The following is a 13,419-nucleotide window of genomic DNA, read 5'->3' on the forward strand; positions in this document are numbered from 1 at the left end:
CTCCCCCTCCTCTGCATCAAATGATTAGGAGCAGATGTGCATCCCAAAGGGACCTCATTTTCCTACCTATTCTTAATGTCAGTGTATGCTGGAGTAGGACCATTTTGTGCTAGGCTAGGTTGAAAGCAGTGTTTCTGGAGTTTCTGAGACATAGCTGGGAGGCTCTCACATTACCTTTATTGAGAATGTCTTTTTCTTATCTCTTTCCCACCTCTTCCCAGATTGGAACCAGCCAGCTGAGGCACAGCAAGCCCAGCAAGTCCAGCGGATCATTTCGCGTTGCAACTGCCGAATGTACTATATTAGTTACAGCCATGACATTGATCCTGAACTAGCAACTCAGATTAAGCCACCTGAAGTTCTTGAGAACCAGGAAAAGGAAGATCTCCTAAAGAAGCAGGAAGGTATTCAGGGCTTGAAAGGCTTTTAGGAAGGGACTAGAGAAATTGTGAAAGTAGTTATTTCGTTGGTGGTTTTGAGACCGTAGAGTTATTAAAAATCCACTGTGCACTGGCATTAACATTTCAGTTTGCTCTACTTTTTGTAAGTTCTGCTATGAGAAAATAACCTCTATTCTTGGAGGGAGCTGGGATGAATGGGCATTGTTTATGATTCTGAAATAAACATGTTTCTGCCCATGAGCAACTCTCACCCTTTCTGTGGGGTTGACTAGTGGGGTGGTTCCAAATGTGGGTTAAGAGATGGAGTAGATATTTAGGTAGAAACTTGAGCCTTTTATTTAGCTGCTAACAATTATCTAGGGGCTGTGGATACCTTCACCCTTATCCACCATGAGCTGGAAATTTCCACCAACCCAGCTCAGTATGCCATGATCCTGGACATTGTCAACAACCTGCTGCTCCATGTAGAACCTAAGCGGAAGGTGAGCATGGGCCCTTGTAGAATGCTGGTTAGCCTCACAGGAACACCCAGACTTTGTGCTTTATTTGGGCTTCTGTAAGAAAAGCCATGCTTCACACTGGAAAAGGGCCTTGTGGTTGATACATTCTCTTAGTCGGCAGTGACAATTGAAATTCCACTTACTTAGGAAAGGCCTGAATATCTCTCAGACCGTAGGGCTTGTTTGCCTGATTGTTTTCTCCTAGTCATTTCTCTACTCAGTCACCTAGACACCTCTAAAAACATTTACTATTCCCTGCTTCCACCTCCATCCCATCCTGTTGGGCCTGACCTATTGTGAAATCCACATTGCCAAATTTTCTGCATTGACCTACTACTGTTGCTATTACCAGTGACAGATAAAGGTTAGCTTTCTAGAAGAGACCCCCCCCCCATTTCTTTCTCCTTTCTCTATTTCACTTTACTACAAGACTTGTCTACTTAAAAATCGTATTCATTTCCCTTTCCATTCCTTTAGGAACATAGTGAGAAGAAGCAACGGGTCAGGTTCCAGCTTGAGATCTCTAGCAATCCAGAGGAGCAACGCAGCAGCATACTGCATTTGCAGGAGGCTGTGCGGCAGCATGTGGCCCAAATACGACAGCTGGAGAAGCAGATGTATTCTATCATGAAGGTAGTCACTGCAGATAGATAGTTCGAGAACCAGGAAGTCTCCTAGAACGAGGGCGGTCTCTCAGTTTCTATCCTGGTTCCCTAGTCTTTGCAGGATGACAGCAAGAATGAGAATCTGCTTGACCTGAACCAGAAGCTTCAGTTGCAGCTAAACCAGGAGAAGGCCAACCTGCAGCTGGAAAGTGAAGAACTGAATATCCTCATCAGGTGCCCCAGCATTCTTTCCTTGCCCTTTTCCAGTGCCCCAGCTAGAGGCAGTTCTCTTTCTTGCCCATGTTTTGACTGTCTTTAGGTCTAGTGTGCATTATCAAAGGCTGATAGTAGGTTCAGACATCTCTTCCTGAATAGGAAAATGGGTAGTTGGGAAGGATCACTTTTTTTTTTTTTTAGAGACAAAGTGGTCTCACTATGTTGACCAGGCTGGTCTGGAACTTCCGGGCTCAAGCAATCCTCCTGCCTTGGCCTCCCAAAGTGCTGGGATTACAGGCGTGAGCTGGGATTACCACACCCAGCTGAAAGATCACTTTGGTGGCCTTGATACTATGCATCTGAACTGAAAATATCTTTTTTTTTTTTTTAATGAACCTGACATAAACATATGAAAATGTCTTGAAGTTGATCAGTATACAGTTGCAGATAAAATTGTAGGAATTATTAGTGGGAAGACACTACTTTATCAAGAAGCTATAGAGCTGAAAGATGGGATTTGTGCTCCTATGACCTAGAATGTCAGGAGCAATAAATTCAGTGAAAAAAATGTAGGGACTGGCTAACCCAGAACAGGTTAATTTCTGGGTTTACCTCCTGCATCATTCTGGAGCATTGTATCCCACCCCCAACCCATGTGCTGTTTCCCTTAGTGGCTTTGGCTCCCCTGTCCACTTACAGGTGTTTTAAGGATTTCCAACTGCAGCGGGCTAACAAGATGGAGCTGCGAAAGCAGCAAGAAGATGTGAGTGTGGTCCGTCGCACTGAGTTTTACTTTGCTCAGGCACGGTGGCGCCTGACAGAGGAAGATGGACAGCTGGGAATTGCTGAATTAGAACTGCAGAGGTTCCTCTACAGCAAGGTATTTGGGGTATATGGTCACACAAAGGAAGCTGTATTGAGAGACATTGACCTAGCTTAGGAGTTTAACTCATAAAAGAGAAATAAAAAGGGGTTAATTATTGTATGATTATTAATGATAGTATGATTAGAAACATGAGCAGAGCTTCCTTAGACACATCTGTTTATAATGAATGATACACATATAGCTCTGATGCCATAGGGGGAGAGTAAGAATGAACAAAGAAATAAAATAATTTTTAAAAAATGATACAGGCCACGTGTAGTGGTTCATGCCTGTAATCCCATAACTTTGGGAGGCTGAGGTGGGAGGATTGCTTAAAGTCAAGAGTTCAACAAAAATTTAAAAAATTTGCTGGGCATCGTGGTGCATACCTGTGGTCCCAGCTACTTGGGAGGCTGAGGCAGGAGGATTGCTTGAGCCCTGGAGTTCGAGCCTGCAGTGAGCTGTGATCACACCACTGCACTCCAGCCTGGGCAACAGAGTGAGACCCTGTCTCTAAAAAAGAAAATAAATAATTAAAAACATATATGATAGGCCGGGCACGGTGGCTCACACCTGTAATCCCAGCACTCTGGAAGGCCGAGGCAGGTGCATCACCTGAGGTCAGGAGCTGAAGACCAGCCTGGCTAACATGGTGAAACCCCATCTCTACTAAGAATACAAAAATTAGCCAGGCGTGGTGGCGCACGCCTGTGGTCCCAGTTACTCGAGAGGCTGAGGCAGGAGAATCATTTGAACCTGGGAGGTGGAGGCTGCAGTGAGCCGAGATCGTGCCACTGCACTGCAGCCTGGTGACAGAGCAAGACTCCATCTCAAAAAAAAAAAAAAAAAAGAAAGAAAATTGGGTGTGGTGGTGTGTGCCTGTAAGCCCAGCTACTCAGGAGGCTGAAGCAGGAGAATCGCTTGAACCCAGGAATGAGATGGATGTTGCAGTGAGCCAAGATTGTGTCACTGCACTTCAGCCTGGGCAACAGAGTGAGACCCTGTCTCAAAAAAATAAAAATAAAAATAAGATACAGATACAGGTGAGTTTGATCAGATGCTTCTCTTGTTGAGTAAGAAGATGATCCCTAGAAGTATGGCTCAGAGGCAAATAATCTTTCATGTCTAGCTTGGAATAGAATATTCTAATACTGACATTCAGCTTTTCTGCCATTGACGTAAAGAAGGCAGTATTATTTATTACTTTCTCCTACCAGGGGCGTTTGGAAATGGATTAGAACATTTTTTAATGTCACAATGGCTAGATAGTACTACCAGCATTTAGTGTCCTGGACAATAGTGCCCATGAGACACACTGGATTAAAGAGTGTTGATTGTATGAGTTTGAAGGAGATCTCAAGGTTGGGATTAGGCATATGTAGAGCCTGAAAACAAACTGGATACATAACAATTGTCTAGTAGACTTCTGAGAAAGGTTTATTATAGTAGATGGGGCAAAATCTGTCTTTATAGGTGAATAAGTCTGATGACACAGCAGAACATCTTCTGGAGTTGGGCTGGTTTACCATGAACAACCTCCTCCCCAATGCTGTCTATAAGGCAAGTCTTTTTTCCCCATTCCTAGTCCATTTGCATGTTTTTAGCACGGGGCATTTATAACGGCCCTTCAGTATAAATCCACTATGGAAAACAATGTGGTGATATGAGAGGGTGAAAGCTTGCCCAGCTTAGCACTACCATTGCTTCTCCTCTCATTCTGCAGAGGACTTGTGGGTTGCTTTATGGCAGGAAGGACATTGGGTTGGGCTCTTGTTTACTCTCTATCCTACAGGTAGTACTGCGGCCCCAGAGCTCCTGCCAGTCTGGGCGACAGCTAGCTCTCCGCCTCTTCAGCAAAGTTCGGCCCCCTGTTGGGGGTATCTCTGTTAAGGAGCATTTTGAGGTTAGTAAGCAGTCCCTTAGGGACCTGGGAACAAAGGACATTCAAAAGCCAGCTGTGTGTTACATGATATTAGGAGTAGGTAAACTGATGATGGCATCTGAGCTTAATTGCTTCTTGAATCTTTTTCCTTTTTAGGTAAATGTGGTGCCTCTCACCATCCAGCTGACACACCAGTTCTTCCATAGAATGATGGGCTTTTTCTTTCCTGGCCGAAGTGTGGAAGATGATGAAGTTGGTGATGAAGAGGATAAGTCCAAACTGGTGACTACTGGTGAGAACTTTTATGGTGGAGCCCCAGAAGAATAGGGTAGCAGCCCCAAAGACAGCTGAGACTTCAGAACGAGGATGGATGACAGCTGGTACACTTGCTTTTTCATAGGAATACCAGTGGTGAAGCCTCGGCAGCTGATTGCAACAGATGATGCAGTACCACTGGGCCCTGGGAAGGGTGTGGCACAGGGTTTGACTCGGAGTTCTGGGGTCAGAAGGTCATTTCGCAAATCGCCAGAGGTACCAAACATGCCCCTGATGATAGAAAAATGGGAGAGTCTTGAGGTCCTGTTTGGTGTGGCTTGGGATTTCTTCGGTTTTCTCTAAGTCCATTCTAGGGATAAAAGAAGAGGGAGATGTTTGGGGTCCTGAGTTTCTTCTGATGGATTCAGGGCTCACACTCCTTGCCTGCCTTTCTTAGCACCCTGTGGATGACATTGACAAGATGAAAGAGCGAGCTGCCATGAACAACTCCTTCATCTACATAAAGATTCCACAGGTTCCACTGTGTGTCAGCTACAAGGTCTGCACCTCTCAAGCACTTTGTAGAACAGGGTGGGAAGGGAACCAGATAAGATCAGAGATTCTATACAGGGAGACAGCCAGGTTGTTTGTGACGCTGAGCTGTGGGTGATAAATCTGCTGTTCCCTCTGTTCCCCTCAAGAGTCAGCATCATTACGAGGCTGAGGTAAGGGGAAATCAGTATCTGTAGGTTACTATTGTAGGACTTGGCACTCAAGTGACTGGCTGGCACTCAAAATGGCAGCTGATGTATTCCCCACCCCTCTTTTTTTCTTTCCCCTCCCCCTCCTCTTACAGGGTGAGAAGAACAGTGTGGACTGGGGTGACCTTAACCTGGTGCTGCCCTGTCTGGAGTACCACAACAACACATGGACATGGCTAGACTTTGCCATGGCTGTCAAAAGGGACAGCCGCAAAGCCCTGGTTGCCCAGGTATCCCGCCAGGGCTCATGGCTGTTTGGCTAATGGGGCTGGCAGGCAGATCCTCTTTTCAGGAGCCTTTCATTTTAGAATCCATGAATAAATATCCTTGGGAAGGGGCAGGTGCATGAAGTGAGTGGCTTCTATGCCTACCCTCTCCATGACCTCACTCAGATTATTAAATTCAGTGTTTACTGAGTGTTTCATATAGCACCATTGATTTTAGGGAACTGAGAGCTAACACAACCTAAAGTTTAGAAGGGGTTATAATTAGACTGTAAGCTTCTTGAAAGCAGAGACCATTGTATGTGAATTGCCCCATTGTGCCTTGGATGTGTTTAATAAATCTTTATTGTCTTGGTTCATTTTGATTTATTCTGCCTGCCCACTAATATTTACATTTTCTTTTACTCCTCTCCAATCTTCCAGGTAATCAAAGAGAAGCTAAGGCTGAAGCCTGCAACAGGCTCTGAGGTCCGGGGAAAGCTAGAAACTAAATCGGACCTGAACATGCAACAGCAGGAAGAGGAGGAGAAAGCCCGGCTCCTCATTGGTTTAAGTGTGGGCGACAAGAACCCTGGCAAGAAGTCCATCTTTGGCAGGCGCAAATGATTTGGCGATTCGAGTGGCTGCAGTACAGGATCTGACTCTGGCTCAGGCTCCAGGGACTTGTGGGGTGGGAGGGGCTTCCCGTTATCCACGAGGATTTGTGGGTGTCAGAGCCCATAGGCATCACTCTTCAGCACCTGGCCTGTTCACTGCAGGGCATGGTGGACAGTAATGCTGAGTTCTGTCTCACACTGATCAGGCCCAGGGCCAGAGAGGCAACAAGAGAGCAAGACCCAGGGAATGGGCCCAGGGCAGGACCCTATTCCCTTGGGGTCAAGTGAAAGGGTAGGGGGATAGTTCTGATCAAGTGTGATAAATTTTTATAGACATATAAATATATATATTATATATATATTTCTAAGTGTAACTGTCCTTCCTCTGTGCCAGGAAACGGGAGGGGGCTGATCCTCTGATCCTCACTCCACTGTCATGTATGAAAGAGGTATTGGTGTTCTGGAGTGGGGGTCAACCCCTCCCCAGTCTCTGTGCTAAGTTCACTTGGGAGGATGGCAGTAGGAGCCAGGGCTGGCCATGGGTCCCCTACCCTTCCCCGTAGGATATACCCTGGAGAATGGCAAAATGATTTAAAGAGAAAAAAAAAGATATTTTAAATTTGATGCTCATTTTTTTGTGTGTGTGTTGAGTGCATGCATTCAATCTGTGTATTCCTCCCTCATCAACCCAGAACATCCTGCAGCTGCCACTCTGAGGGTGGCCCCTTCCTTCCTCTGCCCTGAAGCTGTATCACAGAAATTTCTAGTCCTAGTTTGACTCTGGCCCCATGCTGATGGGTTTCTGCAGACTGGAAGAGGCGGGGCTTGTGTCATGCAGCATCAGGGAGAGGAATTGCTTATATAACTGGGACAGCAGATTTAGCAGAGAGAGGAGGCAGAGGCTGGGAATGGGAGCAGTAAGCTGTCGGCAGGGGCAGCACACCCAGCAGGGGGAACACACCCGGGTGGCTGTCCCTCACAAGGTAGGCTGTGGGGCTCTGGCAGCCTACTGAGAAGGGGAGGAGAGGGAGACATGGGCTTGAGGCCTGGGAAATTCCTGGTTAGGAGCATGGCAGTGATTACCCAATGTGGGGGTGGGGCAGGGAGGCTGTACTATGAAAGCTTCACAGCCCAATACTGAGGTGCAGGCTGTACTCTTAATGCATCATGGTGAAAATGTCCAACAATTATTTTCCTAGAGGATTTGAATTATGCCCAGGAAATCTGGGGCTTAGCACAAAGCAAGGGTAATGGGAATTTTGCCTCATGCTCGAAAATGTACCTCTAGGGGTTGAGACTTAAGGGGAGGGAGTGCCTAGTAAGATGGGTGGAACCTGCTATGCCTCAGGAGCAGAAAGTTTAGAGTGGCTCCCTTGGTTCTCAGCAGGGTGGCAACATCCGGGGCCCCTGGGCCCGAGGCTGGAAGAGCCTCTGGACAGGTTTGGGAACCATCAGGTCAGATCTGGAAGAACTCTGGGAACTACGGGGGCATCACTATCTGCACCAGGAGTCCCTAAAGCCAGCCCCAGTACTGGTAGAGAAGCCTCTGCCAGAGTGGCCAGTGCCTCAGTTCATCAACCTCTTTCTACCAGAGTTTCCCATTAGGCCCATTAGGGGGCAGCAGCAGCTGAAGGTAAGTCAGTGGAATCCCTGAGTGGGGTCTCAGTCTTTGGGAGAAGTTAGAAATGACCAGTCTCAACTGGCCTGTTCTCCATTTCTCTGTACAGATTTTAGGCCTTGTGGCTAAAGGCTCCTTTGGAACTGTCCTCAAGGTGCTAGATTGCACCCAGAAAGCTGTATTTGCAGTGAAGGTAGGGTCGTAAATAACCACATTAGTCTCTGTTTCCAATCTTGATTCCAGAGAGGTTGGGAGGAATAAACAATTCAATAGCACTATCTATGAGTCATCACTACTCTCCTTTTATAGGTGGTGCCCAAGGTAAAGGTCCTACAGAGGGATACCGTGAGGCAGTGCAAAGAGGAGGTTAGCATCCAGGTATGCACAGAGTCCTGGAAAGGATTGTGGGAAGAGCTAGGCCACAGGTAGGGAAAGTACCTTTCTTGCCCACCTTCTTTTCCTGGTTCTGCCTCCTCCATCTGCTTCAGCCTAGTTTAACACTAAAATAGATCCTGGGAAAAGTATCAGCTCTCAACACAGTTTTCCCATGTCCTACCAGGGAAATCTCTGAAGCATGTCCCAGTGTATTCCTTAGTATTTGCTGGTTCTAGGATTACCAGATAGTCAGTTTCAAATATTGAGTTCCTCTGAACTGAGAGGTGAGGCAGCAGTTCCCCCTCTGCACATCTGGGTAAAACCTGATTTCTCAGCTGCCTTTATTCTCAATGACCCTGTTCCTCCCTAACTTCCTGTTTTCTTTGTCCCTAGCGACAGATCAACCATCCCTTTGTACACAGCTTGTGGGACAGCTGGCAGGGAAAACGGCACCTTTTCATTAGTGAGTGACTGGACTCTCTCCTCATCCCCCAGGGTCTTTGTACCATGTTCCCCACCTGAGATTACCTCTTTGGCTTGTTCTGCCTTTGCTCTGTCCCCCTTCTCGTGGCACCTCTTTGTCCCAAAGGGAGGGGAACAGCAGGTGGTATCAGTTTGGGCAGGAGGCCTACAATGCCTTGAGCCCAGGCATTGCAGCTCCCAAACATTGCCTAGACTTCTGGCAATGTATGTAGCTCCACACTGGCTTTGCAGTGTGTAGCTACTGCAGCACAGATCTGTACTCCCTTTGGTTGGCTGTTGGCTGCTTTCCTGAGGCTTCCATCCGTCTCTTTGCTGCCGAGTTGGTGCTGGTACTGTGTAAGTGAAACAGTGGTAAAGGAAATGGGGAGGGAAGATTTAAGTTCGGAAGAAGGAGAGTAAAAAATTAATATTAATAATGGAGGTTAAAGAATAGGATAGGGATGGGATGAGGGCTACTAGGGAAACTGGAAAGGACAGAAAAGCTGCAGCATACCCCATACTTGTTATCCACAGGTTATCTCCATGACTTGGGCATCATGCATCGAGATGTGAAGGTAGAGTTAAGTGCTTTTTTCCCTTTGTCTGAGAAAGAGTCTCAATAAGAAGTCCCAACAAGTCCAAGAAGTTAGGGAGCTGAGAACTGTAGACATTGGGGCCCCCATGGGTGCCAAGGATTTGGGGAAGGGCTCTCTGAGTATAGATTTGAGTGCTGAGTAGGGCATCACCTTCAGCTGGGGTGTATACATGATGAAAGAGAGTTGAAAGGAAGAGGAAGAATTACTTCTCACCTGTGATCTTTCAGATGGAGAATATTCTTCTAGATGAACGAGGTAAGTCTTTTTCCTTCCTTAGCCCCAGGATGAGAGGTACTTTGGTTTGGGAATAAATCATGGCTGATGATGGGTGGAACAGTGGTGCAGTTGCCTTACCTTCTTTCATAGGCCATCTGAAACTGACAGACTTTGGTCTGTCCCGCCACGTGCCCCAGGGAGCTCGAGCCTACACTATCTGTGGCACTCTTCAGTACATGGGTGAGAGAGGTTAAAGCTGATGGGTAAGCATTGGGCAGGAGGATAGCTAAAGGATGTCTGTGACGAGTATCTTTGAAATCTGTAGCCCCAGAGGTCCTAAGTGGAGGACCTTACAACCATGCTGCTGATTGGTGGTCCCTGGGTGTCTTGCTTTTCTCTCTGGCGACTGGAAAGGTGAGAGAATAGTAGTAGTTTTGGGCAGAGAAGAGCTTTGCCTTGTGGTGGGAAGAAGGAAGACCTTAGGAAATCTTGCCGTATTCCTACTAAGGAATGAACCCCTACCCCCACCTCCACTCCCTACCTCTTAACTCAGTTTCCAGTGGCTGCAGAGAGAGATCATGTGGCCATGTTGGCAAGTGTGACCCACAGTGACTCTGAGATCCCAGCTTCTCTTAACCAGGGCCTCTCACTCCTGCTTCATGAGGTAAGGATGAGCACTGCTTTCCTTCTTAGCTACCAAACCATTAATGCTCTCCTGCCTTCATTAAAGTGATTTTTCCCCATTCCTCTCATCAATTTTTTTGAGGGGGCTCCAACTTAACTACCTAACTACTTGCCATCTAAGCTGTACTGAGTCACATTCCTAAGTTCCTGGTCCCCCAAATCTCCTCCCCATCTAGAACAGAGAGGTCCCTTCTGAGAGAGTGGAACACTGTACACTCATCTGAAAACTCACAAGCACAGCTCCTTATTCCCACCTTTGCCCCAAATTAGCCTCTATTTCTCCCTCTTTTACAAATCATCTACTCTTCAGGGTTCTTATTCCTACCCTCCACAGCTCCATGAACTTCTTTCTTCTTTTCCATCCTTTCTGTTCAGGCCTGTCTTGTCCTAGTCACTCATCCTTCATGCTCTATTTTCCTTCAGCTCTTATGCCAGAACCCCCTCCATCGTCTACGTTATCTGCATCACTTCCAGGTCCACCCTTTCTTTCGGGGTGTGGCCTTCGACCCAGAGCTCCTACAGAAGCAGCCAGTGAACTTTGTCATGGAGACACAAGCTACCCAGCCCAGTTCAGCGGAGACCATGCCCTTTGACGACTTTGACTGTGATCTGGAGTCGTTCTTGCTCTACCCTATCCCTGTTTGAGCCTCTCTACTGTAAATTGGGACCCGGCTGGGAGCCTGAAGATCTCCATCCCTGCCTACTCAGTATGACCACCTTGATAATACAGTTTGTTTTTATTTTGTAGCCTCTTACCGTTCTGTTCTCCTAGGCTTTAGACCGGAGTTCCAACCTGGACATTCTGCTACTGGCAGCCACAGCTGGCCCTATTCCTTCCCTATCATACAACCTACCTCTCAATTCAACATGTCAGATCAGGGTGGTGACCTTTTCCTTTTCTTTACTTCTCCAGTGCTCTTTACCCTCAGGCTGTCAGCCAGAGCTGCTTCTACCTGTTTCTCTGCCATGTTTCCTTTCTTGAGCAATAATAATACTTCATGGGCTCCCAGGGTGCTATTGATGTGTTTAATAGGCTTGTCAGAAGCAATATGAATTTTTTTTTTTTTTTTTTTTTTTTTTTTTTGAGACAGTCTCACTCTGTTGCCCAGGCTGGAGTGCAGTGGTGCGATCTCAGCTCACTGCAACCCCCGCCTCCTGGGCTGAAGTGATTTTCATGCCTCAGCCTCCCGAGTAGCTGGGATTACAGATGCACACCATTATGCCCAGCTAATTTTTGTATTTTTTAGTAGAGACAGGGTTTCACCATGTTGGCCAGGCTGATCTCAAACTCCTGACCTCAAGTGATCGGCCTGCCTTGGCCTCCCAAAGTGCTGGAATTACAGGTAGGTGTGAGCCACTGCACCAGGCCCTTTTTTTTTTTTTTTTTTTTGAGATAGGGTCTCACTCTCGTCACCCAGGTTGGAGTGCAGTGGCACGATCTCAGCTCACTGCAACCTTCACAGGCGTGAGCCTCCACACCCAGCCTGTGAATTTTTCAAAAGTCTCAAAAGCTGGCATTTCAACCCCTAAATAATGCAGCTAAAAAATATAGTCTGGGAGCTTGAGGCCAGTCTGCAATAAATCTAATTTTTAAAAATTGAAAAGTGAATAAAATAATCTAGTGAGGAAGAAAATAGAAACTGAAACATGGGTGGGTTAAATGTCTTCTCTAGGTCTATAATTGGAACAGTTATCCAAAATAAAACCTCTTTGAAAAGCATAGAATTTTTAAACTGATAATTTCTCCTAGTGAGCCCATGATTCAGTTTCTGATGGGCAAACCAAGAGATTAAGAGGCACGCATCAACCTTAAGATTTAAGGTTATTTGGGAGGCCAAGGTGGGCAGATCAGTTGAGGTCAAGAGTTCGAGACCAGCGTGGCCAACATGGTGAAACCTTGTGTCTACTAAAAAATACAAAAATTAGCTGGGCGTGGTGTTGCACACCTGTAGTCCCAGCTACTCAGAAGGCTGAAGCAGGAGAACTGCTTGAACCCTGGAGGCCAAGGTTGCAGTGAGCCAAGATTGTGCCATTGAACTCCTGGGTGACAGAGGTAGACTCTGTCTCAAAAAAAAAAAAAAAAAAAAAGATTTAAGGTTAGAGACATATCTCAATAACCTTTTCCTTTAGTAAGGAAAATCATCCGGACCTTAAATTTGTATACAGTTTTGGCCTTTATGACTTCTTTTCATTTTTCTTAAACTAATTTCTCACAATTTTCATTTTTGTCCTGAGACTTGAAGGGAAAGTAAGTTTTAATCTAGACCATATTAGTTAGTTACATCTAATCTCTCTAGACAAAAGACAGTCTGGAGAGTACTCTGTAGTTCTATTTATTAATTTTGTCTCTAGATTGAGCCAGATTTCCCCATGCATAGCTGGCATTTTATTGGCCTCTGCAGAATTGCTTTTTCTGGATTGGACTTTGGTAATCCATATAAAAATCTCTATGAAATTTAATTGCTCGCCAGGTGTGGTGGCTCACACTTGTAATCCCAGCACTTTGGGAGGCTGAGGTGGGCGGATCACCTGAGGTCAGGAGTTCAAGACCAGCCTGGCCAACATGGTGAAACCCCGTTTCTCCCCAAAAAATACAAAAATTAGCCGGTCATGAGGGCGCACACTGTAGTCCCAGCTACTCAGGAGGCTGAGGGGGAAGAATTGCTTGAACCCAGGAGATGGAGGTTGCAATGAGTGAAGATCGTGCCACTGCATCCAGCCTGAGCAACAGAGTGAGATCTTGTCTCAGGAAAAAAATAAAATAAATTTAATTTCTGTGGATACTGTAAAGGGTGTTTATCGTAACAGTTCATAATGTTCTATTTAAGAATGCGTGGGAGAAATTTTCTCTGGACCCAGTTATGCTTTTCCTGAATTGCTGTTTGGTTTTTACCTTAAGGACACTAAATATTCAGCTGATTGTATTTTTCTGTTTGTACTGATACTAGACCATTTAGAGCCCAATTTGTGGTCTACCTTCAGCAAATGTTTATGTATTTTGTATGCTAGTCATGTTCTTGGTTCTGTCTTCCTTTTCTACTTTTATTTTCCTTATTCTCATTTTTCTAAGTTTTAATCGTTTTATATTACTATAATATCTGTATCTTGTAAGCCTTTTTGTAATAAGGTTGGGATATAAATAAATAAGGCAATGTATCCTTTA

General features: G+C 45.8%; 2 protein-coding genes across 8 annotated transcripts in view; both read left to right on the plus strand.

Annotated features, from left to right (window-relative positions):
- Nucleotides 1-6,929, plus strand: part of BLTP2 (bridge-like lipid transfer protein family member 2) — a 30,692-nt gene extending 23,763 nt beyond the window's left edge. For all 3 annotated transcript variants that reach the window (XM_055388675.2, XM_055388676.2, XM_055388677.2), the window contains 12 exons: nucleotides 222-404; nucleotides 762-883; nucleotides 1,379-1,534; nucleotides 1,619-1,740; nucleotides 2,422-2,602; nucleotides 4,061-4,151; nucleotides 4,384-4,490; nucleotides 4,626-4,761; nucleotides 4,870-5,000; nucleotides 5,182-5,283; nucleotides 5,581-5,715; nucleotides 6,133-6,929. In XM_055388675.2, the coding sequence (XP_055244650.1) occupies nucleotides 222-404; nucleotides 762-883; nucleotides 1,379-1,534; nucleotides 1,619-1,740; nucleotides 2,422-2,602; nucleotides 4,061-4,151; nucleotides 4,384-4,490; nucleotides 4,626-4,761; nucleotides 4,870-5,000; nucleotides 5,182-5,283; nucleotides 5,581-5,715; nucleotides 6,133-6,315 (1,649 nt within the window). In that variant the 3' untranslated portion in view covers nucleotides 6,316-6,929. The remainder of the gene's footprint in view (nucleotides 1-221; nucleotides 405-761; nucleotides 884-1,378; nucleotides 1,535-1,618; nucleotides 1,741-2,421; nucleotides 2,603-4,060; nucleotides 4,152-4,383; nucleotides 4,491-4,625; nucleotides 4,762-4,869; nucleotides 5,001-5,181; nucleotides 5,284-5,580; nucleotides 5,716-6,132) is intronic.
- Nucleotides 6,930-7,066: 137 nt separating this feature from the next.
- RSKR (ribosomal protein S6 kinase related) lies at nucleotides 7,067-13,419 on the plus strand. 5 transcript variants are annotated; one of them, XM_004042003.5, is made up of 12 exons: nucleotides 7,067-7,288; nucleotides 7,690-7,938; nucleotides 8,033-8,116; nucleotides 8,233-8,301; nucleotides 8,692-8,761; nucleotides 9,013-9,117; nucleotides 9,295-9,335; nucleotides 9,584-9,611; nucleotides 9,723-9,812; nucleotides 9,898-9,986; nucleotides 10,126-10,236; nucleotides 10,680-13,419. In XM_004042003.5, the coding sequence occupies exons 1-12, from the start codon at nucleotides 7,094-7,096 to the stop codon at nucleotides 10,899-10,901; spliced, it is 1,353 nt and encodes a 450-aa protein (XP_004042051.4). In that variant the 5' UTR covers nucleotides 7,067-7,093; the 3' UTR covers nucleotides 10,902-13,419. The 5 variants fall into 5 exon arrangements, with proteins under 5 accessions (XP_004042051.4, XP_063562634.1, XP_063562636.1 ...); XM_063706564.1 differs by having other exon boundaries at nucleotides 7,693-7,938; XM_063706566.1 differs by lacking the exon at nucleotides 10,126-10,236.

This window comes from Gorilla gorilla, chromosome 4 (genome assembly GCF_029281585.2).
Source record: "Gorilla gorilla gorilla isolate KB3781 chromosome 4, NHGRI_mGorGor1-v2.1_pri, whole genome shotgun sequence".
Taxonomy (NCBI): Eukaryota; Metazoa; Chordata; class Mammalia; order Primates; family Hominidae; genus Gorilla; species Gorilla gorilla.

Bases quoted from the DNA above. Each gene is read 5' to 3' on its own strand.
- RSKR (XM_004042003.5), top strand. From the start codon at position 7,094: ATGCTGATGGGTTTCTGCAGACTGGAAGAGGCGGGGCTTGTGTCATGC. The intron at 7,939-8,032 runs GTAAGTCAGTGG...TTCTCTGTACAG, and splicing joins GGGGGCAGCAGCAGCTGAAG to ATTTTAGGCCTTGTGGCTAA. The intron at 8,302-8,691 runs GTATGCACAGAG...CTTTGTCCCTAG, and splicing joins AAGAGGAGGTTAGCATCCAG to CGACAGATCAACCATCCCTT.